The following is a 25,222-nucleotide window of genomic DNA, read 5'->3' on the forward strand; positions in this document are numbered from 1 at the left end:
CTCAGCGGAAAGTCGCGTCGGTCGGTTCCGAGGACGCTTCGTCGGTAGACTGCCGATAAAAAGATGGTTTTTTCGACGGGTCCGACGACAAAGGACGTCGCGCTACGCGTGACGCGCGGAGGGCAGCGGCGAAGGGCTCGAAAATTGATCGATCATACGCGAAAACGATTTTCCAAGAGCCGCGCATCGAGTCGGGACAACAGCGGCCATGCTGTCAGCCGAACATCTGCCACTTTCGGTCCCCGCGCCTCCAACGGGACGAGCGTTGTACGGGCGCGATTTCGAAAGGGTGTTTACATGTCGGGACTTAGGACGCGCTCGACAAAAATAATTCATTAAGCCGCGGCGCGCCGACTGTTATGGGCGTGACGCCAATCGGAAGGGATTTTGTCGTCGCAGAATGGAGCGTACCGGAGGCCAGACGAACATCGTCGGGCGTTCAACTTTTTTTCATCGCGGGGGCGTGGACGTTCGAAATTCGTTTTGTTCCGTTGGGAGCGGAAACGCGTTTCGTTCGACAGTTTCCACTCGATAGTTCTACTTCCGTGTATTTTCGTCTCGCGGAAGGGAACAAGGAAAGATTGGGACGCGATATCGCGCAAGAGCAAGCATTTGCGGTCGGCCGAAGACGCGCGGCCTGTTCCGGGGCCCCGAGAAATTTGTTCTAGGTAGGAACAAATTAGGATGACATCTCGGTTGCATCCGGTGCTCCAGGTAAATCCTCTTAGGTCGCGTAAAAAGGCCGCGCCGAGCTTTCATCCCCTCCAGAGCGTGACGAAGGACGTATTTTGGCGACAAACGGTCCGCTTTACGCCCGTTCGCAGTCTATTGTTGTCGTTGAGAATGTCAACGGGGCGTCGCTTAAAAGGACACTTTCACCCTACGAATCGGATTATCGGATTACCAGCGTGGAAGTGAAGTGGAGCGAGATCCTCGAGGATTCTCGAGCGCGCGGCGACAGCAGAGTTTTGTCCGTGCCGTTCGCCGGCCGCCGCGGCTCTCCCGCTAATTGCGGCGTTTCTTCGCCGCGGTTATTCCTGTGTATACCTCGACGAAAGGTCTCGTGCCGGGAACGGTGGCGAGCTTATGCGCGGCGGGTCGTAGCGTTATCGAAACTCGATGGCAGTTCACGTCCGCACAAGGGTTGAAAGCGTACGGCGAGGGAAATATTGCCTATCGTGCAGGAAGCGACGGGGCGCGGTGAGTTCGGTTCTATGAATTAGTAACGAGAATTCAGACAATATTCTCCGTTCCCACGATAAATGTAATACGTATCAATGTTGCCGTCGATCGATCGTCGACGCCGTCCGGGCAACTTAGTCGTCGGCCGGACTACTTATAGTTTGACGTATTTGCCCGAGGAAACTTCATTCGTCGTTTGATTAATAGATGAACGGACTTTCTACACGCCTGCCCGGGAATCGCTTTTAAGAACTATCCAAGAGTCGAGTGAAATTCTTCAACTTTCTCGGACGGCGATAGAATTCTGCGCGTTAACGAGGAGACGACAGGCTCGCCTGCACTGGGAAAAGAAAAAACCACGCGGTAACGATCGGACACGGTGAAAACCGGCAAACTGCGAAACGGAAAATTCTTCTGCGCGCTGACGTGTCCCCGTTGCGAGGATCGAGTGACGAGAGGAAGTACCTATCGTGTTACCGTCCCACGCATCCTGTCAAGTGGATCCTCCTCGCGCACAAAGAGGAGCAGACAAATAATTGGCTCCTCGGGCGCACAGGTAGAGGCCAGTCCCTTTGATCCCTGAGAACCTTGCGCAAGGACCATTATACGAAGAGGATACTCGATACATAAGGGATCCCCGGGTGCTTGGGTGACGCGAACACGAGAAAAGAGGCGAAGAAAAATAAACTGTTCGATACATTCGGACCGTCGGCGCGACAGACCGATTCTCCGACGATTCTCTAAGGCTCCTCGGCGCGCTCCTCGTCGAATCGACGGGAATCGGAGTTAATAACGCGCGAGAGTGGACCAGTATCGCGTCGTTTCGAAAGTCACGTCGAGCAACGAGCGGCGGCGGCGGCGGCGGCGGCGGCGGCGGCGGCTACGAGACAACGCCGGCAAAAAGAGCAAGGTCGATCGTGAAACGGAGCAGGAAGAGGCTGGAAGCGGCGAACTTTCCACGGAGATTAATTTTCGGCACGACGTACACACCGACAGGAAACTTTTCTGCTGACTTAATTAATACTCGTACGCGTCTCTTTTTCGATGCCACGGATTTAATTACTTTTTTACGTCGACTCGTAAATCATCTCGTGGCGAGGCCACGGGGCAGCGCGGCGCGTCCTTCCTTCTTGCCGAGTCATAAAATAAAAAACTTCCGAAAGTCCGTGCGCGAAGAGCGAGTCGGAACACGTGTTCTGCCGGCAGAGAAACGCACAAAAGCTGGCCCCGTCGCCGCGCCGCGCCGAGCCGCGCCGTACCGCTCGAACGCTTCACCGGCGAAACGGACGCGGTTCTCCAGACCGCGCCGCTTCTCTTCTGTCAAAACAGAATAGATCATCCCGGATGATCTGCCGGATTACAGCAGGCGCAAGCTGATAATACCGCGTCGCTCAGGTATACCGAGATCCTCGATCGCGCTCGGACATAGACCACGCGTCGAGAAACGACGAATTCGAATGCAATAACGGAGCGAACATCTCGAACGTTGCCCGCTTCGTCTACATTATCGCGATAATACTCGATACTCTCGCGAGGTCCGACCAGACGCTTCTCTATCTACTAGCTCGCGGTAGCCACCGATTGCGACACCTTCGAACGGGAAGATTCGTCGGCGACATTGTCCCCGATATATCTGCTCGAGAGAATCTTCGATTTTATCGGGAACCCTGTCCAAGGCATCTGCCGACAAAGGTGACGAACCGAACAGTAGCACCTGACCCGCGAGAAGAATTATTCGTGCTCTACCCGAATGGATTAAGATCCCTATCTAGCTGCAGGCTCGGTAATTGACCTTGCCTCGAGGAGATCGAAGGTTGACAGCTACCCTTGCCCCGACGGGGCAGGTCCAGGCTTGAAAGGCCACGATCGCGGAACAAATCCGGCCATTAGTTAACTCCTAATCTCGACCTTTTACTCCCGCCGTGAAAGGAGTAGTGTGCACCTCGCGCGGAGGCTTCTATTCCGGGCTGACCTCCGCCGATCGACGTTCGATCGCGCGAACGTAATCGGAGCGTTCGTTTTTCTGGCGCGGTACAGTCGATGAAAAAGCGCGAACTCACCACATGTCCGTGAACCGGCGACTTGGCGATAGATTGCAACTGCGGGTATAGTTGACCAGCCGCAGCCGGTGTCATGTCGGTCAACATCCCGTTGACGGTTCAGCGGCTAGGCTCGGTTGATCGCGGAATCCTGCCGGTTCTCCGTTCACCTCGATCGAATTCGCTCGGTTGCGCCCGGGACGATCGCGGACGCGGTTCTCGGCGTCAGTGTCTCTTTCTCTCTCTCCCTCTCTCTCTCTCTCTCTCTGTCTCGAAATGTACACTTCACTTGCGATATATCACAGGACGTCCCCGGAAAAAAACTCGGCCGATGCTGTCGAGGTAAGGGCCGTGATGTCGGGCCCACGGCCGTCGGGTGTGTGGAAAAAACCGAGTAGGTCGAAAACGTTGTGGTGCTTAGGGGAAACCGGTTAACGTTGTTCCCGTTCTTCGCCCCGTGACAGACTGCCGGCTATCCGATCGGCTTTGCCCTGACCAGACAGTGGGGAATGGTAGTAGGGAAGCCAGCGAGACTTCGGCCCCCGGGCAAAAAAGGGGCAGAGCCTGCTGGGCGGAACCCAGACCTAACCAGTTGCCGCCCCTAACCGCCTCCGTGCCGTGCCCGCTTCCTCTTTACTTTATTTATCCCCTCCGATTTTCCTCCCACTCTAGTCTCGTCTCTCTTTTGTCCTTCTCTCTGGATGCTCCTTTCTCTCTCTCTCCCTCTGCCCTTCTCTCCCACTCCCTCTCTCGCTCTCTCTTTCTCTCCTTCTATACTGCCGTTTCCCTTTCCCTCCCCTACCGTTCGCCGTTGTACTCTTTCTCCGTCGCTCCAAGTAACCATCCACAGCCCTCCCCCCGATAATTTAACCGTGAAATGCGCGCGCACAACGCCACCGCCAACGCCACCGCCGTCGCCGTCGTCGTCGCCGTCGCGAGAGGAGAGGCACGCGTGCTCCGACTTTGGTGGTGCCCTCTCTTTCAACGTTTCAGCTTCATCGAGTCTCTTTCCACGGTTGTCCTTCCTCTTCTACCCGCCATCCCCCACCCCACCCCTTTCCCACCGCTTTAGTCTTGTTCGAAGCCGAGGCTTACGTGACCCAAAGTTGTCGTATTAGGCCTCAGCCTCGTTGTTTGACGTAACGGTATGCACGCCGTTGGTATTTAAATACCGACATGCCACTATCCGATACCGGCGAAACGAGCAAAGTTCGCCGACCGGACCGCTTGATTGATATACAAATCGGATTCTCGTTTCTCTGTTCCAGATTATCGAGCAGCCGCCTGGGAAAGCGGGCGAACCAAGTTTCGGAGCAGCTAGTAGAGACTTTAATACGAGAACACGGACGGGATTCGCTCGGGACGCGGCAGCGTTGTCGCCTGCGAACGAAACAACGCGATGGCAGTTGTTGTGTCTGCCTACGCGCGGTCCTCGTTCCACTTGCCGCGATTACGCGAATCGCGGCGGTCGGAGACAGGTCGGACGCTCCGATTCGAGAAGGTATTCTCTTTTGATCTGTACACCTCGCCGGTAGCGACGCTGCTCCGACCTATAATGAGTTCTTACTTCGAAATAATAATGTTAATGAGCGGACGACCCTTCTCCGCCGTGGGACGCTTAATCTACAGCGACATTTACGTCGCCGCGGTCGGGCCGCCTTTGATTCCGGAACATTATGACGCCAGTCGGGAACTTCATGCAAAGGGAGCATAAGAAGTCGCGCGGTGTACCGTCTTACGAGCGTCTAATGCGATTTTAATCGAGGAGTTTGAATTTCAAATGCCGTTGACTCGGACATGTAGAGCGAGTTTAGCGTACGCTCGCTCGAATTTGAGGAAGGCCGCTATTATAACTGTTTCCCCATTGGCGTAATCCATCGGGTTTCAACGATGATTAGTCTCGTCGACGCGGGACGCTTCTCCCGTCTGTCGATACCGCTCGGAACGAAAGCGTCTACGCCGCTGGGAACGATGCAGGGAAGGACGGACGACGCGTCGAGGTCGCATTAGGTCCTAATTTTCCATAATGGCAGAAGATCGAGGCGCCACTACGGCGAGGCGGCCGTCTAATCGCAGCCCATTCACAATCGCCCCCTTCGTCGTCTGTCGCTCGGGAAAGGAGGCTCCTGAACCGACCTGCCAATCGTCCTGCGAACCGAGCCCGCAGACTTCCGCGGTTTCGATTCGTCGGCGTCGAAATTGTCGCGACGCGGCGTGGCGCGGCGCGGAGTGTTTCGATCGATGCGACCCGCGAGCAAATATTTCGCGGAACCCGCGGAACATTATCGATAACCAGCCCCCGGGTTCGACTCGAACGGACGGTGATGCGTAGATCGCGTGCGATCGGGCCACAAAAGGTGTGATCCGCCCCACCCCCTCGGAGGTCACAGGATATACCCGGCCACTGTTATAGGAAACGAGAAGAGGGATGGATGGTTTACTATGAATCGGGCCACGACCGGGCGTTAACGTCTTTTGAAAGAGCAAACGGGCAGCATCGTGCAAATGAGGGTGCGAGCGTATTCGAGGGGTGGTTTTCTATCTCTGATCGATGTTGTTGCGTTCTCCCCCCTCCGTACGGTAACATTTTTAGATGTTTTCGGATAAAAATATGGCCAGTGATTTATTGCCGCGAGTACCGCAGTCTCGCGGTCACGCACGAGTCTAACTCGAGGAAACGAAGGAAGTTAGTGGAGGAAGGAAAAGCTCGATCGGGAAGCGACAATTGATTCGACCGGTAACGATCGAGCGATATCGACGCCACGAAATGACGGATCGCTGATTGGCAAAGACCGGGGGGTGAACGGGGTTGAAAGGGAAATGGGGCCCACGGGCCTGACGGGGGCGGATAATGACAGGGCGGCCTCGCGTAGCTAAGATGGTCCGCGTTGGGACCAGCTCGGCCTTTGCCTCTTATACGACCATGTGGCCATCGGGAGATGCTGATGGACTAATAATTACCAAGGAACCAGCTTCGCATATAGCGGCTGGGACCGTCGAAAATGAAGATTCACCAGAGCAGGCTGGAAGAGCAGAGCCGTCCCGCTATCGTTGTGTAAGCTCGTCGGTAGGCCGTTCGGGGACGAAAAGGTGCTTCGAGTTTAATAACTACTATGTCCGCTATCTGTTTGGTCTATCGCTATCGGGTTGGGACGGGACGGGTCGCGGTGGGACGGGATGGGGCAGCCATTATGTTAATAGGAACGATTCGAGCACTCGACGCGTCGACGGCGCGCGTGATCGCAATTTATCGCGGCCGCGATACCACGAAATCGGTGCTTCATATAGGAGCGATTAACGACCGCGCGAGCCGAGTCGAGTCGAGTCGAGTCGAGTCGTTCCCGACGCGTCCTACGAAACCGCGTTTCGACTTTAACGACGACGGTTCCAGCGGAGGACGGCAATCGCGGTTAAAAAGCTGCGTGCCGTGTGTCAACCAGTTCCGATGCTCGTTTCATAAATCAAACACTCGCGTCGAGTATGTAATGGAAGAGCCCTGATAACGTGCAAACATTCTTTGAACGATATAGGCCGCGCGCGCGGCGCGGCCGTTCGTTCGCTGCACGCGATTGTTAACCCTCTCTAATGGCGGACTGGTTCTACGGATCCGGTTGATTCGTTGACACCGGGAAACAAGAGATTTCGTGGATTTGCCCGCGTTGTTGATCCGTGAACCGCGATACGCGATCGATAAAGCCCCCGCGGTTTGTCCGAGTTATTCTCGGCACGGAACACGGCGGGTCCCCGGTCGGTCGGGCTCGGTCGTTCTAATTGTCGGAAAGAATTATAGCGATACTTCCAGCCGCCACGGTCAAATAAATATCCCCGTGGGCTCGTTTTGACCGTTGTCGGCGATTCGTCTCTGCGAACGAACGGGTGGCCGAGGGGAGGAGGCGCGTAGAAGCATCCTCTTTGAGGCTTTTAAGGTCGAGCAGCACGTTTTGCCGTGAAACAAGGCGAAGAGAAACTTGTCTAGGACTGATTTACGGACTCGTTGGCCGGGCCGGGCCCTGGCCGGGGCTGGCGCACAGCTCGCGGTTCCGTCTACAACGTGCTCCGGAATAGAGAGACGCTCCCGAGCAGATTTATGGGGTGTTCCACGGGGAGGAGAGCAACCGATCCTCCGTAATTCACGCGGCGCTCGGCTGTTCTGTCGGCGCGTAATCCGCGAACAAGGAACTATTCGACTACCCTCCACCCAACGGGGAAAGACGACCGCGCGCCGAATCTGTCGGCCGACGCGCGGCCGACGCACGGCCGACGTTACGCAACGGCGCACGCGAATAGTCTCGACGGTTGTCTCGCGAACCTCGGAAAACATCCGTGACAGAGACGCCCATCGTGACTGTTATATATAACGACGAGTAAACAATGCAAATGAGCGTTTAATGGCAGCACGACCGGACGGTATGTGAAGATAACGTGAAAGAGTTATTAGTATAATTACCGCGAATGGTAATAATTACGGGTCGCGGACGGGAAAGCATCGTAACCGTTCCATTGATTTGTGCCGCGCAGTTTCCGAGCACCTCTGGGAAATAAGTCGCAGGACATTTTTTCCGGAATCGAACGGAGACAGCGAGCCAGCGGCGATAAGATCTCGCGAATGTCTCGGGAAGTTCCATTCCCGTTCCAGTCGTATATAGGTCGGATTGCTGTTTTTCGGAAGCAGCGGCGACGCCTCGAAGAAAAGAGTTACGAGAAGCGTGAAGAATTAGCGCAAAAAGGGGGAAACAATTAGCCTGGCGAAGGACCGCCAACAAATTCGCGGGCATGTTCGCTGGAAGTTGAGATTGTAAAATGACGTGCAAACTGAGGGACGCCCTCGTCCGCCCCCTGGCAATACGGTAATCACTATAATTACGTATCGAGCCCTTATATTAATATCCCCCAGCTACGTCTCTCTTTCGCACTCTCGTTCCCTCTCTTGTTCCCGTCGATTCTTCCGTTCGTACGTTCGTTCCGTTCGTTCGTCCGTTCGTCCGTTCGTTCGTTCGTTCGTTCGTTCGTTCGTTCGTTCGTTCGCCTCGGTCTCGTGAAAGTCGACGTTTTTTCCCCCTCCCAACCTTTCACGCGAGCCGATCGGCTCCTATTTATTATCGCCGGGAACGTCGTCTCGTTAATGAACGCCCCGGAGCCCGCGACGTTGGTTAGTCCATCACCGTTGCAACTAGTTTGCAAAATTCACGGTGTAAAGCGTGACGCGCCATTCGCGGAGACGGCAATCAAGGATGCACCTCCGAGACCCCGCGACTTCGCGCGCCGTTCAGCCGTTGTCCCTTCGGCAAATTGGACGCGGGACATCCGCGAGCGGATTCTTTGTTCAAATTCAATTCCGAGATCGAATTGGCAATCGCGAAAATTGAATTCTCAACGAGCGCGGATGAATTGGCGACGCGTTAAGGGCCTCTCGCATTGGCCTCTTTCGCTGTCGGGAGATGAACAATTAACGAAGGGTGTTCCTGGACCGCCCAGGATATCGTCGCGGAAGGGAGCAGACGTCGTCGATAGATTCCCCCCCTCTCCTCCCCCGAATATCGCCGTCGAACGCGTCCCGTCAGACGCGTCCACCGCGCACGCGGATTCCACTGGAATTACGTTAATTATTCGTTACTTTACCTCCAGGTATTCGGTATCCGTGGAATGATGAGGTTGCTGGACGGCCGTCGGCGGCATGGTCATCACGTTTTGCGGGTGAGCCGGGTGCGAGTATTGATACGCGCAATTCATATCGTACACCTCCAGTCTGAACGGTTGTCGTCTCGATTCGATGCGGACAAGGCTCGGCTACTCTTTCACAACCGCGGTCACACTCGGCCCGACGCGCGAGACATTCGTTTCGGGTGGGAAAATTTAAATCGACGCTCGGTTCGGCGATTTCCGTTCACGTTCGTCGGTCGGCAACGTCGCGTTATGAATGGGCATGTCTCGCGGTTGGCTCCGGATGAGGCCAAGGATCGTCCAGGACGGTTCGGGATCGAGCGTTGAAAGGAGGCGAGATCGCGGCTCCCGTTATAGATCCTTGACGTATCGAGAGAATCCGGTGTCGGTAGTCGATCGTGAGGCGGAGGCGCTCCCCGGCATCGGTAGTCCGTTCGAAGGTTGCCCTGGCCCCTCGTATATCCTGGTAATCACAGTAATTTCTGTGGCTGTTGGCCGCGGAAGGCAGCAGAGGAGAGGTCGGTCGAGGACGCGGACGCGGACGATTCGCGCGGTCGATGCTGGGACGCGATGCGTGTCCGGCTGCGACGCGGAAGCAGGTTACAATTAAGCGAAGGGACTGGTGGTGCAGCTCGCGGCGTGCAACAATTATAACTGAGCTTTTTCGTTCCCCACGTAGGAGAGGAGCAGCGCCTCCACGGAGGCGGATCCTCTCTCTCTCTTTCTCGGGCCAGCGTTCTTTCTCTTTCTCTCACTTTTACTCTTGCTCCGTCTCTTTCTCTTTCTCTTTCTCCTTCTCCGCTCCCTCCCATGGAACCGCTCGCTTGTCTTTTAGCATATATAGGTGTTCGGATACGCGAGTGCGTGCAGGGAGAGACCGCGCCGAGTGGCAGTGGCCAGACGCGTCCCGCAGGAACACTCTACAAGTGTGTTTCCATCCTGGAAGGTGTTGCTGGTGGGGCAGAAGCAGCGGCCCGCCCTCGCAACGATCCTCCTCGTACAACCTCGCGATTGTCTAATCCTCGTGGCAACCCTAACGAACCCTCTCCGTCTTCCTTTCCCTCTTTTTCTCTCCCTATCAGCCCGGTCCTCCCTCCATCGCGCCGCAGACCACACTCCCGACCAATTAAAACGCGCTACGATCACGTGGTTCCACGCCGTGGCAGTCTCCGCACAGTCTTCTTCTTCTTCTTCTTCTTCTTCTTCTTCTTCGTCTTCTTCATCTTCTTCTTCTTCTTCTTCGTCTTCGTCTTCGTCTTCTTCTTCTTCTTCTTCCTCCTCTTGCAGTTCATCCTGCTCTTCCTCTTGTTCTTCTCCTTATTCTTCTTCTTCTTCTTCTTCTGTTCCCTTCATCCACCGGTTCTTCGTCTTTCCTTACCTTCGGCTCCTTCTTTTTTCTTGTGCGTTCTGCTTTTATCGTTGTTGCCGTTCTTTTTACTCTTCTCTCCACCGCCCTCGCTCCCTTCAACCCTTTCCCTCCTCGAGCCTCCTCGGCCTCCGCGTCTCGTCGGCGATCCTTTCTTTTCCTCGCTCGTTTCCCCCGGTGCCGATACTTGTTCGAGGTCATGCGTGGGAGGCGAACAGGCAGATAACGACGACGGGGTCCGAGATATTAGCGTATCGCGACGGCGCGGCGCGGCCCGGCGCGGCGGCCAGGAACAGGTTTCTCGATTTTACGCAGTCAATGGTAATCTCGGGGGGGTTGCGCGCTCGCGTACGTACCTCGGGACCTCGCCACGGCCGTTTTTCATACGCGCCGCGAGCGTTAATGGAATTTCTCGTACGCTAGGGTCGCGTAGTGGAAAGTAATCGCAGCAATCTTGTTAATGAGGTATCGCGCGTGCGAGGGGGAGGGGGTAGGAAGCGCGGCGGTAAACGCATCCTGCCCGCGGCGAGCCGATCGTTTACCGGGCACGGCTGCGCCTCGATTAAAATTCAATTATCGAATCGGCCCGGCGAGGCGATTGTCGCCGCGCGACCCGAACCCCGGGCCGCGGTTAATTGAATTTCGCGTTGCTTAGAAAATAGCCGGTTATCGGTTCTGCAAGTCAAACAACGCGAGCCCTCGATGCGTCTGGTCGGCCGGTGAGTTATGGCTTCGATTAAAAACCAGGTGAGAAAGTTTGTGAAAAATCGCGAGCACGTACACGGTAGATTAATGCGATAAAGTAACTTGTAGCGTAACGTAATAGCAGGGTAGTGTGCCCCGCCGTCTCTACGTAATGCTCGTAACTTAGGTTGCCGCGTCGATGCGCGGCGACTTTTTAGCGTTCGATCCGCGGCACCGCACCGTGGCGATGTATAATGATCGTAGCCCGAGGATCGAGCCCATTATCGTGCCCGCTAATGATATTGCGTAGGTACTCCCTCGGCGTTTATCGTGCCACGAACGAAAGCGTTACGCGCCGCCAGCTCCAGTTTCGCTCGTTCCTGCCATCGCGTTATGTCGCGTGTTTGTTTTCCCGCTCGAATTCCCGTTCGAGTCTCCGATAGTTAATTACCTATAAAAGCTTTTTTTCCTTTGAAATCGCGGCGATCGATCTGCGAACAACAACAACAACAACTCGCGGGAGGGAACGAGTCGCTCGAGGGACACCGGGTATTAGAACGCGACATTTAAACGACGCCCGTCCATTCGACTCGACTTTCTATTCGCCGGCGATCGGCGGGGCTCGATTCGTCGCGATCGTTCCGCTCCGTCGAGCGCCGCGGCGATAGAGAACTCGCCCCGGTGCTTTCCCTCCTACGATCCGCTCGTTCGCTCGAGGTCCGCCACGAGTTTCCTTCGTTTCGGTGTGAATTACTCGGTCGGTCCGCGCGGTTTCGCCGACGCAGGAGCGATGAATGAACCAGAAGAGACGGCGGCGGGGCAGGAACGCTCGGGTGAGCGGATGATTGCCGGTGAATGGATTCGTATTCTCCCTCGAACGCATAATGCCGAACTGCTTCTTCTTGCTCGTTCTTCTTGCGCGTCTCCCTTTGCCTGTGTAACTCGATACAGTGGGAACCGCGTGTGATCTCCATTCACCACCCGGCTAGAATGTTGAGGAAGGACCCAAAGGATTGCTTCGCCGACACCGAGGCTGCCGTGCCGACAAAGTCTTTTCGTCTCCCAGAGCGGCGGGATAGTTCAAGGGATCTCGGGGGTCTCTTTAAACTTAGCCCGCGATCGATTGTCCGAGCTTTATTTTGCGCCTTCCACGGCTGCGATACGCCACCCTTCTGCGTTCTCCTTTCATCGGCATAAGACACCACGAGCTACCGACGACGCCCACTCTATGCTCTCGGCGTAACGTTACCCCGCACTTCCGCGGTTCGGACGTGTTTACCGAAACTCCGGCCGTAATAAGCGCACGAATCATCGTTCCCAGCGTTCTCCTCCTCTCCTCTTTAAACGGTGAATTATCGTCGGGTTAATTGGTCCCGTGGATCCCCCGTGAACCGTCCCCCTTTCGGAGCAGGTCGTGCCGATATCCGGCCAGGTGGCGCCAACGAGCTTTTCCCGAATAAAGTAAACGCCGATCGCGTTAAGGGATGATGAATGACGGTGGCCGGACGGGGGAGGCACGAGGTATACGCGTACGAGGAGGCGTATCGGCGTGCACCGTCTAGCTGAGGGATGCGCGATGAAAAATTGTACCGGTGGGAGACCCGTGGATATGAAACTGCCAGACGGATGGACGGACGGGACGGATGAACCAACGAAAAGAACGGACGGTCGTTCTTTTCGAGCCGCGAGAGTCCAGGCCTGCGCTCTGTTATTATATCTTTCTCCCTCTCTCCTCTCTCCTCTCTCTTCTCTGGAGTCTTAGAAGAGCGAATCGGCGTTCGGCCCGCGCGTTACCGACCAGAGAAAGAATAATAGCCTCCCCCTGACGGTGGCCGCGGCCTACAATTAAAACTCTCGCGCGTTTCCAAGGGCGGGAAGAAGGGTTCTCGTTGTTGCGCATCGGCTAATCGACTCGTCCGAATGTCCGGCCGGTGGACTATGCTCTGCTCTGCTCTGCTCTCGCTTCGCCTCGACGAAAATTCCTTCCACACCCCTCGGCAACCCTCTGTCCAAGCGATTCCAATCTTCGAAGCGACCGTGTCACGAGATTTACGCGTCGATGAACTTCCGGAACCCGTCGAACCCTCTTTTTTCGCGTTCCGGAAAGGGAAACGTTCGTTTCACCGGGAACGTCGAAAAAAATAAATCGAGAACCGAAGGGGACGGAGTCCCGGTGTCGTCATCCGACGTAGGATGCGGGGTTTCCATTGAATCGCGCGACGCGAACGCTGTACGCTGCAATTAACCTGTTTACGCGCACGACGATGGGACTTATCTTCGAGGATCGGATAGAACTCGAAACCGGCGAGGAGCTTTCCTGGTGAAAAATGAAGGTGATCAGTTGCTGTCGGGCTAATAATATAAATTAGCGGACGCATTGGAACTAGGTATCGTGTTCGGTCGAATGGCAAGGAACAGGGGAAAGAAAAAGAAAGTGAAAAGGGGTACATGGCAACGGTGGCAGTTGCTACGGTGGTTCGGGTCCGCATTACGGGTTACGCGGGCGGGGTAATCACGATGATTCCGCCTTCGAGGTCGGTCATCATCTCGTCACCGCGTCACCCGCGGCCAAAAAACCGTGGCACGCACACGTCCGTGGACCTGTGCACGTTCCCCGAGCATCAACAAGTCCGCCACCATCGACAACACCGGACAGAGGACTAGGGGAGGACCGGGACCCGCGGAATGCTTTATGGACTTATCAATCATTTGGTAGCTCGTGCAGGGAATCGAGCGATGCCCCGCGTTTCTCGCCGATTTGTAGCCTGTTATTAAGGAGGACTCGGAGATTCCGGGGTCAGACGAAATCGAGAGCTCCATTCACATGAATTTACACCGATCGTTTTGCGTGGGACGGCTCGACGGTTTCTCCTCGTCGTCTACTTTTCCCTCGGATCGAGCGTCTTCTTTCCTATTCGAAAGACTCGCTCGGCATTCGTTTCGATCGGGTTCGAACGTCGAAAGGCGAAACGGAACGGGAGAAAAGTCGCGTTGATTGTTCCACGGCGCCGAAAGGTGGGTACCAAAATGGCGGCCGGCAGCGGTGCCTCGTGCACGTAGGCAACGGGCTTCGAGGAGAGAAGGAAGGTGGGCCAAGGTGCGAGCAAAAGGTGATATATGCTTGGTCGCAGCCTCGTAGTGGTAGGAGAACGCGCGGCGAGTGGGGCACGTAAAGTGATACGTGGGTGTAAAGTAAAATGGTGGCTAGCCAGCGGGTATACAATGCGTATCCGATGGAAAGCCCGTTCGTCGGTGAACTTTACGCGCGCGACGTCCGAGAAATCTCTCCTCGCGACGCGCAAGGGGAACGCTCGCGAGGCCGAGATAAACGATTCTGTCTGTCGCGAGGTTGCCGTCGCGTCGCAGGGGAAGAATTGATCTGCGTTTTTGTGGGTGGACTGGCTCTCGGCCGGAACGCGCGCGTCTCTACGTGTTCTCGCGTATGAATGTACTCGCATTTTGAGCGGGCGTGTAGGGGACCAGGGACGGCCGCGGCGGGGCCCCGAACCCGGTAATTAAATAGCTGAACCCTGCAATTAGGGCCACTAAATCGTGGCGGACCCCGGACCTGGCCAGCGAAGGGCCCGCCAGACACAAAAAACAACGTCGAAACGTTGGTTAAGCCGGCGCGAGCGAATCCTCGCACACGAATGTACCAACCGGAGATCTAAGACGTGGACGTCGCGGGGGTGGCTCGGTAATATGTGGGAACCTAATCGAGAAAGAAACGCTGCTCGGCCTAGATGCGCTCTACGAGAATCTACCCTGGCAGGCCGGCCGGTTCGCACGCCCCTTCTTCCTCCTTGACGGATTTCGCCGAGACGATGGATCGTGCGTTGCGTGAACGTAGTTCGAAAGTCCCCCGGTTCTTTTCGTTTTTGAGGAAGCGGCTCCTCCGAGGCGGTCTGGCCGCGTGCATCGATAGCGTACAAAGTTTCGGGAGACGGCGAGCCGATGATTGGAGTTAGTTACGAATTTGCCAGGAATTTCCTGGTTCCGGCGGGCCGGCCTGTTACGTGGAGAGGCAGGAACGGAGATAACGGTAACAAACCGTCTTCCTTCCTGTTACAGAACGAGAACGGCTTTTCTGGCCGCGCACAGCCTTACCGGCGGAATGCATCGCGATATCCGTGTATGCAAAACCGAGCGTGCACACGCACTAACCGCTCTCGCGGCGTTAGATGGATGACCGAGCATCACGCTCCCCGTCGTATTAAAATATCAGAGAGTCACCCCCGCGCCCGTGCACCCCGTTGCTCCGAGGCTACCCCACGTTCTCCAGCCGTTTCGTTGGCATTAAATCAACCACCCACCAGCCCTCGGGGGTTATCTTCCAAGCCTATCTGTGAACCGTCCGAGATACCGCAAAGCCTCCCCGTTCGTCGGCCGGGACTCTTTGCATTTCCAGTAAATCCGAACCGTGTTCCCTCGGTTTCCTTCCGTTTTTCGTCGGTCCTAGGAAAACCTACGAACAAGACGACGTACCGACTCCTCGCGCCTCTAGTCCGAGAAACGACAACGGCGGAAAGGTTCCTCTAGCGACGAGATCTCGCAGACGCCGCCGACAGAGGAGACGGACAAGAAAGGCTCGACGATAGGAAGAAAGAAAGAGGGACTCCACGATGAAATATAGATTAGCAGGTGCACGGATCTCTTTTCGAGAGAGATTGGTTCACGATGCCGCGCACTCGGCATGCCGGCCGAGCAAGCAGACAATTTAATTTTCTAATTATCGTGACGGTCGACCGATCGAGAAGGTACGGCATCGTTATCTCGACGCAGCATCTACGTACGTACGTACGCTGGCTCTCTACGCGCATATAAAAGCTAATGGATCCCCGTGATCCGTCCGGGCTCTCGAGACTCAATCTCCACCAATATCCGAGCTAGTCGGTGGTGGTGTTCGGTCCACACGGACGCTCGCTCACAGAGAGCGAGAACGCGCCGGGATCGGCGCGGACGGCGAGGCGGAGGACGAGGCCCGAGATGGAGGATGCCTGCGTACTGCACTGCGGTAAATTAATTGATTACTCCGCGAAGCCACGTACGACCGTTCTTGCCAAGGAGGAGAGCCGGGATCCTGGGAGTGCCAAGAATTCGGTGAAGAACGGAGGGAAGAGGAACAGGGATATGGAAATGTCGGGAGGAATTCTTTCCTCCGGCGAGCAGTCAGCGAACGAGGCTCGCGGGGTCGAATCGATTCGCCGTGGAACTCGATCGATCCTGGGTCCCCCCGTCGAAACGGACCGCGGCGCGAGAACGAGAAGATGGCACGTCGCGTCCCATCGAAGAGTCACCGAGACGAAATGAACAAGCGGCCGCCCGCTGGGCGAGCGCACGCTGCGAAAGATCGCTTCCCGGCCGAACACACCTTCGCGGCATTGTTGGACCGCGGGTGGCTTCGATCTTTACAAATAGGCTGCTAATGCAACAGGATGTACGATCATGTAGACGCTAAGTGGAAAGCGAGAAGTAAACTCGGCCGGCGATCCCCGATAGGCTGGTGCCTTCGATCGGTCCGGGACCCGTTCGCACCCCCCGGGACGAACTATCGATAGAATCTGGATTACATTAACGCGCGAACGGCAAATCGTCGGAACGCCGTGCATCGAGGATCGTCGTTCACGCCTCGAACTGTTTAGTTCGACGCGCGCGCGACGTCAGAGGTGTTCCATTTCGAAAAGCGAGAAACGGCGTATCTCGAATCGGGACACACCTGGCCGGCTAAGTGATATCCCGTGCGGCGAATCGTTCGGTCGAGACGCGGACCTCGCGATTACCGAGGAATACGCAGCCGTTTAAGGTGCTATGGTAAGTCGTTGCGACCGCAATCACGGGCTCTAAGTAGCGAAGGGAAAACACGACGAAGCTCGCGGAGGGCTCTTACGGTAGTTGCTCGTACGTGTCGGCTCGCGTTCGACTCGGGCTTGCCAGCGGTTAGGCCGCGGTTACCGCGTGGTTATCAAGTTAACCTTTTACCTCGAAGCCGCGCGCGGCTCTCGATGGGGTTTGCGGCCGGCCGGGAGGAACGCTCTCCAACGGAAGGAGAAAGAACGACGAAGGTGTGAAACCGCTCCAAAGCAAAGAGGCAAGAAATTGTGCGCGATTATCCTCCGGTGAACGTGGTGGTCGGGGCGCGATCCTCTCCGGACGTGGCGGACCCTCGATAACGATTTCGTGCGAAAGTCTCTCTCGCGTTCGTCCCCCGTCCGACCGTACGCGATGATTCCGTTCGCAGCTGCGTTTTACGCGTAACAGGAGCCGATCGAGGGCAACAGGTACCGACGAAACGCTCGAGAAAGACGTTTCGTAGGGGGAAAAAAGAGCGACGCCGCGTGTAGTTCGTTCATTAGCCGGTTAGTAATTCATAACGCGCCATTAGTCATATTATTATAGTATTTACTCGCTACCGAATAGCGGGTGTCCCGGGCGTAACTCGTTATTACACCGCGGCGCGCGGTAATTACCGAGTTTCATGTGGAAAGGGAAACTTCGAACTACGTGGCGCGTAGAGGTCCGTGCGTGCGGTCGGTGTCCCGCGAAATACGTACCGTTGCCGGTCGCTTATTAACGTCATCGCCGATACGCCGACCCCTCCGACCGCTCCAATTTCGTAGTTGACCGCTTCATTCCGCGGGTTTACACGATCGAGAGCTGCGGTGCCGGCGTTCCGCGCGAAAACGAGCGACGATAAAAAGGAAGAAGAAGCAAATTGCACGGAGAGCGTTAAACCGGGGCCCGGGGAACGGTATCGGGGCCGATAGGCAGCGGAGAGCCAGCGAGCGCGCACGTTTCGCGGAGACGAGGAGTTATGGCCGCATTCGTCTCCATTATCCGGTGAATCATTGAGGGAACGACCTAACCCCGACGTTCGAGCTTTAACAGCACCAATTCTTGTACGTCGATATCCTTTTGCCGGTCGACTCGAATACCGTCTTGGCTCTGTTCGGCCCGCGACGCTTATACGGCCCGGCCGAGCCGCATTATTGTTTGCATAAACGCGATCCGTAAATCTCCCCTCGTTCGCCGATTTGCTATTCCCTCCTCGCATGCCCGACGCTTACGTGAATGCGCGTACGACACACGCGCGCCGCGCATATTTCACGCCGATTTCTAGGAAACCACCTGCCGCTGGCGCGGATTGTCGTCACACGAAACGAGTTTCTCTCTTTTCACGACTTTCCATCGAGAGGTTAGCCCCTTCGCTCCGTTTCGCTCCTCCTCCTCCTCCTCCTCCTCGCGCTTGGCTTTCTCCTCGCTTCTCCCTCGCGGATCTCGAAACAAACCGCGAAATTGCTCCACGTGCTCTCCATTCAACCTCGATAATGACTCCGGTTCTACGGTTTTGTATCGGATAATGAATATAATTACGTCGCTCGTGGGTTATAGGTAACCGTGAACGCACGCGGGACGCGACGGAACGCGCCTCTCCGAAAGGGCAGAAGGAAGCACGAAGACGCCGCGATCTCCCGCTTCCCTCGATCCTGCGCAAAGTAAGGCCCCGTTCGACGAACTCCGTAATAACGCTCATAATTCTTCGGCCCCCTCTGCCTCGCCGATATTCCCTCCCCCCCGGCCCCATCGCCCCGCCGCGAAACACTTTATCGATTTAACATCTCGCTACATTCCACGAGCGTGGCCGCGATGAATTATCGGTCGCGTATAAAATGGTTTATTTGTCATCTCGATAATAACCAGGGAGCCCGGCCGGTGCGCTCGGCCGGCGCTGGTAGTAACGCGATCCAAGATCGTGCTACCTCTCGCGCGAGGGTCGCCCGCGCTCGTTGAATAGGCGAAAATAAGCGCGGGCCACTCGCGGCCCGTCCAACGACGCGCATACGAATACGCGCGATTTAAATTCACTCGCGACGCGCCGCGAGATTTATCGGATCGCCGAGCGTTCGTTCCGCGCCCGCTCGCGAAATTCGCTCGGGCCGCGCGACTTATGGGTATGCGACGCGCGTACGGGCTCGGTCGTTTCTCCGCGCGGAACGAAATAAAAAGAAGGGCGCGGGGAATCGGGAGAAAGGCGGAGGACCGATCGGTCGCGTCATTTTGTATCATTTTCCCGCCACACGCGGCACGCTGATAAATCATCCGCCCGGATGGATTCCGCGTGGCACACGTGTTGTCCGTGTTCGTGCCCGTCCGAGGTTCGGTAGACGTCAATAGATTCGCCGCCCATAATTCGAGGATAAATTTCCCTCGTTGCGGCCGTGCCGCGTTATTATTTCGCGCCATGAATCTCAACGAACACGCGCACGCGCTCGCGCGCTTATCGCGTGGTTAATAACCTCCTCTCGTTCGGCAATCGAATTCCATCGATCCCGATCCACCGTGGCGGCCACCTTCTCGCCGTTCGACGCGCGCGGCGTCGTCGAGTCGTCGTTATCTGTTAACCGGCGCTGCTCGGTTCGCTTTAGCACGCTGGAAATTCATTGAAATTCATTTAGTCCGTCCGCGGCGAGCTGGGTGGCCGCGATAAGCGATCTGGACGCAACACTGTGAGCTCGCAGATTTCCCCAACCGCGTCGGATCGGTCGGCTTCCTTCGACGATCGAGAAAGCACTTCGACGAGGAAGCCGAGCGGCGGGACGCCTGTTAATCTCAATAATGCTCGCGCCGAGCGGATGCTCGGGCTCGTAAATCGGTAACCCCTGCGCAACATCCCCAAAGTGTTCGTTCACCCTCGACGCCGGTCGAAAGTAAGCTGTGTTCGAGCGTCGCTTCGAAAATCGACCGGAGAACCGGAGAAGAAGCAGAATGCTACGAGCGGCTTTCGAATTTCGCGATTCGTTCGACCGCGAGGAGCGGCGGAAAAATCGTCTAGATGTTGCCGGGGTTAAAGATCCGCGCGAAGACAATGGAGAAAGGTGCGGGAGATCGGTGATCTCTCGCAACACCTTGCGCGTACACACTTCGTCCGTCGTCTTCCTGGTACGAGCCGGAGACTCTGCAAAACCCCGGGTAGATCCGTTGCACGGTTTCGCGAGCGTGGAACAGAAGACGAGGGGGGACGGAGACGGCGAGGAAGAAAAGAAGGCGAAAGGGTGCGAGACAACGGGCCGGGGGATAGAACGAGAGAGAAATAGTCAACGGATGTCCGCACCGCGATCACGTGATCGGGATTTTATGGTCGGTGAGTAGCGGCGTAATTATGTACAATGGAATAAAGCGGAGGAGTTGGTTATCGACGTATCTTGATCGTGTTCGTTAGAACATTGTGGGAAATGGAGCCGGCTACCATGCGATAAATATTGATGCCCGGTCTCATTACAGAATTTCTCCTGGTAGGTACACACTCCGTTGGTTATTCCGTCGATCGCGGTGCGCGCGCGAGATAATTACGTGTTAGATGCCGAATAGGCAACGCGTTTAAAGCCCGAAGATTTCCGTCCTCGCCGTTCCGTTGCGCGGATCGATCGTTATCGCGCTCGTCCCGGGATCCGCGAATCTTGTCCTCGATCGTTCGGCCTATCGATCGATCGATCTTCCGCGGGTATCTCTGCGAGCGACGCGCCAACACGAGCGAAACCCGTGTCCCCTCTCTCTCCGCCGCGCGCTCCTTTTATCGAGCGTTTTATACGACTGACAAATTTACGACGACGGGATAGAAGGAAGCGGAGAAGCGGGCGACGCCGCGCCGAGGAGGAACGGTGCGCGCTCTAGGGGAATCTCGAACTCCGGCTAGACGGGCCGAGATATATCGATGCATAAACATCGATATCGACGCGCAAATGACGGTATACGTGGGCGTGTTCGCGCAGTTTCCGCCGATACGTGTACGTAGGTGGATTGGATTCTATCGGACGTCCGCGGCGGGGTTTGGCCGGGCCGCTGTCGCCGAACGAGTACGCAGCGCCGGACCGACTCTTCTGTCCGGGCCCGCGCGCCCTGTAATCGCGATTCGCGCACTGTAATAATTATTGCCCTGGCTCTGTCATCAGCGGCGACATCTATATATACGAGCCCGGACGGGGTCGTGCTCGTCGGCCGTCGACGAACGCGAGGAAAAGGGAGCTCCACGGGAATAACTCGCGCGTCCTCGTCCGGACGCTGCGAACGGGGCGAAGATAGGGGTGGCGTTTCACGGCGGAAGGGGAGACTTCATCAGGAGCATATTGTGCGCCGGTTTTATAATCCCGCCGACCTCGTTACGCGAGCCCCGGAACGCGGCGATTCGTTTGAAAGAGGGTTCGCGGAAGTTTCCGAATCCGTCGGCCGGAAAACATCGGTGTTCGATGGTTCAAAGTAAACGGTGGCCTCGTGGAAATCGCTCGCGAGGGTATTAACGATCCCGCGAGAGATTTTCGTCGGAACGTGTGTTTACGGGGCTCTATTATGTGGAATTAATAGAGGCGAGGTTAAGTGGTCGGCGTCTGGAAAGTGGCAAACTCCGTCGGCCGGGTATCGTATTATGGTCGGTGATTTAGTCGACGCGTTAGCAGCTGGTAATATCTCCGCGACGGGACTCGCGTATCTCACCGTCATCTTTACATCTCGCGTATTTCCATACAAGAGTGCCGGCATTTGAATATCCCCGTGTCTCTCTCCCGTCTCCTCCGGCGCGGTCTCTTCTTCTCGCTCGGAACCAGACGGGCCAGCACGCCCGAGCGAATTACATAGCCGACATCGGACCGTGGCGATCTGATATCTTCCCCGACCGATGTAACGCCGCTGCGCGAGGCGCAATGACTGGCGAAAATGAAACAATTTTGACAGCGCGTCTAATTAACCTGCCCCCCGATATCGCCGCGCTGCCCGGGCCATCTATTGTTTCCTTAATTTATTTACAAACATTTTTACGCGTCGCCCCGTGCCCCGGACGTTTTAATTATTTCGATAGAGGCCGCTCGTCGGAGCGTGACCGACGAGCTGTCCTCGCGTAGAAACGCTCTCCCGATCGGCCGAGCATTTTCCCCGGGAACGATCGCGCCGCTACGGTGGATCATCCACAGACGACGCACGCCCGTGGGTAATGTCCCGGGGCTATCGTACACGCATTCAATCGCGTTACTTCCGGTCCGACCGTTTCGAGAGCCGAGCGTAATTGGTTATCGAGGGAGAATCGTTTCGCTGGAAGATTATTCCGGTCCCCGTGGATTCCCGTGAAATTTCGCAACAGCTCGGGTTCTTCGTAACGATGATGCGTAGCCGCGACGATCGCGGGCTCGATCGCACGCTCGATCGTTGATGTCTCGGGCAGACTGTTAAAGAACTGGGAAAAACGAACGAGAAACTTCTCCTCGAATCCTTCCTGTCCGGTAACGAGTCTCATTTCCTCCCGATTGAGCTTCATTCTTGACTAATTACCGGCCGGGTAATGAGAAAAGGCGACCATTTTCTCTCGACTTTTTCACTTCCTCCGTCCACCGAGATCGATTCGTTCTCCCATCAAGATCGCTTGAAAAAAACGTAAACGCGTCGAAGCGTCGGCGATCGTCCCGCGAATGTTACGCTTCTTGCGAATAAGGAAATCATAAGGAAATTTTTATTCCTGAACGGAACCGGTTTCAGATTTCTGCGAGCGATTCAGTTCGACCGTGTCGAAACGCGAATTTTTCGGTTCTCCCGGCTGAGGACGATTCACTTTGCATGCATATTCCGCGCGAATCCCGTGAAAATCCCGCGCGAAGAATGACGGATCACTTTGTTTGCTCGTCCGGATCGTAATCACCGTTAATCACCGTTAATCGCCGGGGATCGGCGCGAACGATTGATACGTTTTTCGAGCGTTTTCTTTTCGCTATGATTGATCCGAACGAACGAACGAACGGACGAACGAACCTACACCGCCGCGGTCTCTTCGCTTTTTCTCTCGTCCTCCCGTTTCTCTTCCTACTCTCGAAGCGAAGCGGTACGGACGGCGAGCCGGAGATGGACCGGTCTAGATAACGCCGCCAGGCCGGTAACTGCGGTAATTGTCGGTGATTAGAGGAGTCATAATTACCGGTCCACGTATAACGTTACCGAGTCCATTCATTCTTCGCTCGATTCCTCGCCGCGTTTTCTCCCTTTTGCCTCTCCCGTTTCTCGCTCGATCTCGTAACCGGCGAGATTCATCGGGTTTTTGTTAAAGCCGCGTCGCGGCCACGCGTAACTGTAAACTCTTTACGCCTCGTTCGGTTTTAACGACGTCTCGCGGTCGCGACGAAACGCGCCTCGAAAAACTCCGGGCTTCGCGAATTCCCACGTGCGGGAATGAGAGAACAATTAAAAGTTCCTTTAATAACACCTCGGTCGAAGTTGCCTATTACGGTGCACGCGGGACTCGGGACCACGGCATCGGCCCCCGAGGCTCGAAAACTCTTTCTGCCGGACTAAAAGTCTAGCGCAAGATTTTTATAGAACTGACGAGGGTACTCCCGAGTCATATATCTCCCTCGTGGCTCCGGCAGAGTTTCGACGTTTGAACGGCCCACGAAATTATACCTCGGACCACGGGTTTTCAACGTTAGAACGCGTGCGCGCTCGGCCCGGCCTCTGATCCAGAATTCGCCAGCATCTCCGCCCTTCTATTCCCTCTTTTCGTTTCTCTCTCCGAGAGAATGTTAGACGATTCGCAAAGCGTATCGCATTGCACAACGACGAGCCCCTGCGTCGGTGCCGGTGCGCTCCGCGACTCGTATCGCGTGTCGGCGCGCGAAGCGAAGCGACCAGGGGGGTGATGATTTTTTTTAAAAACGTCTTGCAACAAAACACCGAGTATCTGGGTCAACGTTTGCTCGCAGGGTTGGCGTGTATCGAAGTGCGTGCGTGTCGACGGAAAAAGATGCGCGTCAAGATACGTCGTGGAGCATCGTGTATCTTAATTCGCCGGTCATAATTAGCCCGGTAACAAGTCACTTTTCCCCCGGCGGTCCGGGGGATCGACTCAACACGTACCGTGGAAAACCGCAATTACCGTCATAACCGTTGGAATATCGGAGCCGGGCCGCGCGGCGGTATCGTACGTGTCAATGATACCGGTCAATTTCCACGATAATTAGAGCCGATACGCGAAAGTGCAGGCAGTTACAACCCCCGCGGGTCTCTCGACCCAATTAGCTATCGATCGTTCCCGATAGATACGCCCGAGCCCATTAACTCGCGCGGCTTCTATAACCGTACGAGATGCTCCTTGGATAAAGTGGCCACCAGTCGCGGCTCGACCGTTTCGGCGTCTCAATTATCGATCCCACGGACGCGCGTTATCAATCGTTGCAACGTGTCGTTGCGCGGGAACGGTTCCGCGCGGATCGCACCGTCGAACTTCGGCTGCAGATTGCACGGCGAACGCGAAATAGCGACGGCCCGTTGAAAGCAAGCGTATAGAGACGTAATGGGGGATCGACGAAAAGTGGTCGCTTGCGATCCTAATCGTAGGAGGAGGGCTTGCGCGTCGATACCGCGTCATTTTCTCGATAATTAGATACGATAGTCAGCTGCGAGAGGAAGAACGTGCCGAGCCTGGCTAATGCAAAGACCGCTCGCATCGCCACCGTCGACCTGCCGATCGACCGACGCACGGGAACGAGATGTAATATCGCGCGGCACGAGCAAAAAGGGAAGCCCAGAGTCGTCTAGCCGGCGAATTACACGAGACGCGAACCTGTTAGGCACCGATGCTCGAGCCGCGTCGGGTACGAGGCGATTCGTTATCGTCGATGGTCAGCCGATAAGGGTAACCCCGGTGGGAGGCAGCTGTTTCCTTCGATCACAGTTCACTCGGAATCGTTATCGACTGGTCTTTCTCAGCTGCCGTTCGCAGCACTATCGTTTCTCTTTTCAGTTCCATTCGCGCGATCCTCCTCGACGAAGGTTAACCGTCCCCGGGAAACCTTCCTCCGACGAGACCTATCGCGGAGACGACGTTTCAACGAGTCAACGCATCGCAACTAGGGCCCCGTGCGTTTAATAGCGTCGTTTAAGCGAAACCTGCCCGGAGGTGGACGTTGGTAGACAGCCACGGCGAAAGAAGAATGGCGGGGGAAGCTCGTGACGTCGCCCGGTACATGCAAGACTGTTCGGTTTACGAGCCTAAGGAGGATAGCGCGGAAGAGGAGCGAAGCGGAGGGAAGGAGGAACGGAAAGAAGCGGAAAAAGGAACGACACGACGGTCACGGAGGAGGTAAAAAGCGAAAGGCGCGAGAAGGGGAAACATTATCCTCCCACGCAGCTTGGGACGGACCTCGAAATTCCGCAGATAAAATCGGCGGTTCGCTCGGCCGGCCAATATATTCATAATGGCCGTCCGCGAGGGCTCTATTTCGAGCCGGTATTTTCGAATTGCTCGCCGAATAAAGAGGAA

The 25,222-nt window shown here is 56.0% G+C and overlaps 1 protein-coding gene across 3 annotated transcripts in view; it reads right to left on the reverse strand.

Annotated features, from left to right (window-relative positions):
- Sp1 (transcription factor Sp8) overlaps positions 1-25,222 on the reverse strand; it is a 74,301-nt gene that overhangs the window by 19,346 nt on the left and 29,733 nt on the right. For 2 of the 3 annotated variants that reach the window (XM_076374336.1, XM_076374335.1), the window contains exon 1: positions 3,243-3,708. The exons of the other annotated variant lie outside the window; for it this stretch is intronic. In XM_076374336.1, coding sequence (XP_076230451.1) covers positions 3,243-3,329 — 87 coding nt within the window. In that variant the 5' untranslated portion in view covers positions 3,330-3,708. Of the gene's footprint in view, positions 1-3,242; positions 3,709-25,222 lie in introns of those variants that run through there. 3 annotated transcript variants of the gene reach the window in all.

Source organism: Nomia melanderi, chromosome 1, assembly GCF_051020985.1.
Source record: "Nomia melanderi isolate GNS246 chromosome 1, iyNomMela1, whole genome shotgun sequence".
Lineage (NCBI taxonomy): Eukaryota > Metazoa > Arthropoda > Insecta > Hymenoptera > Halictidae > Nomia > Nomia melanderi.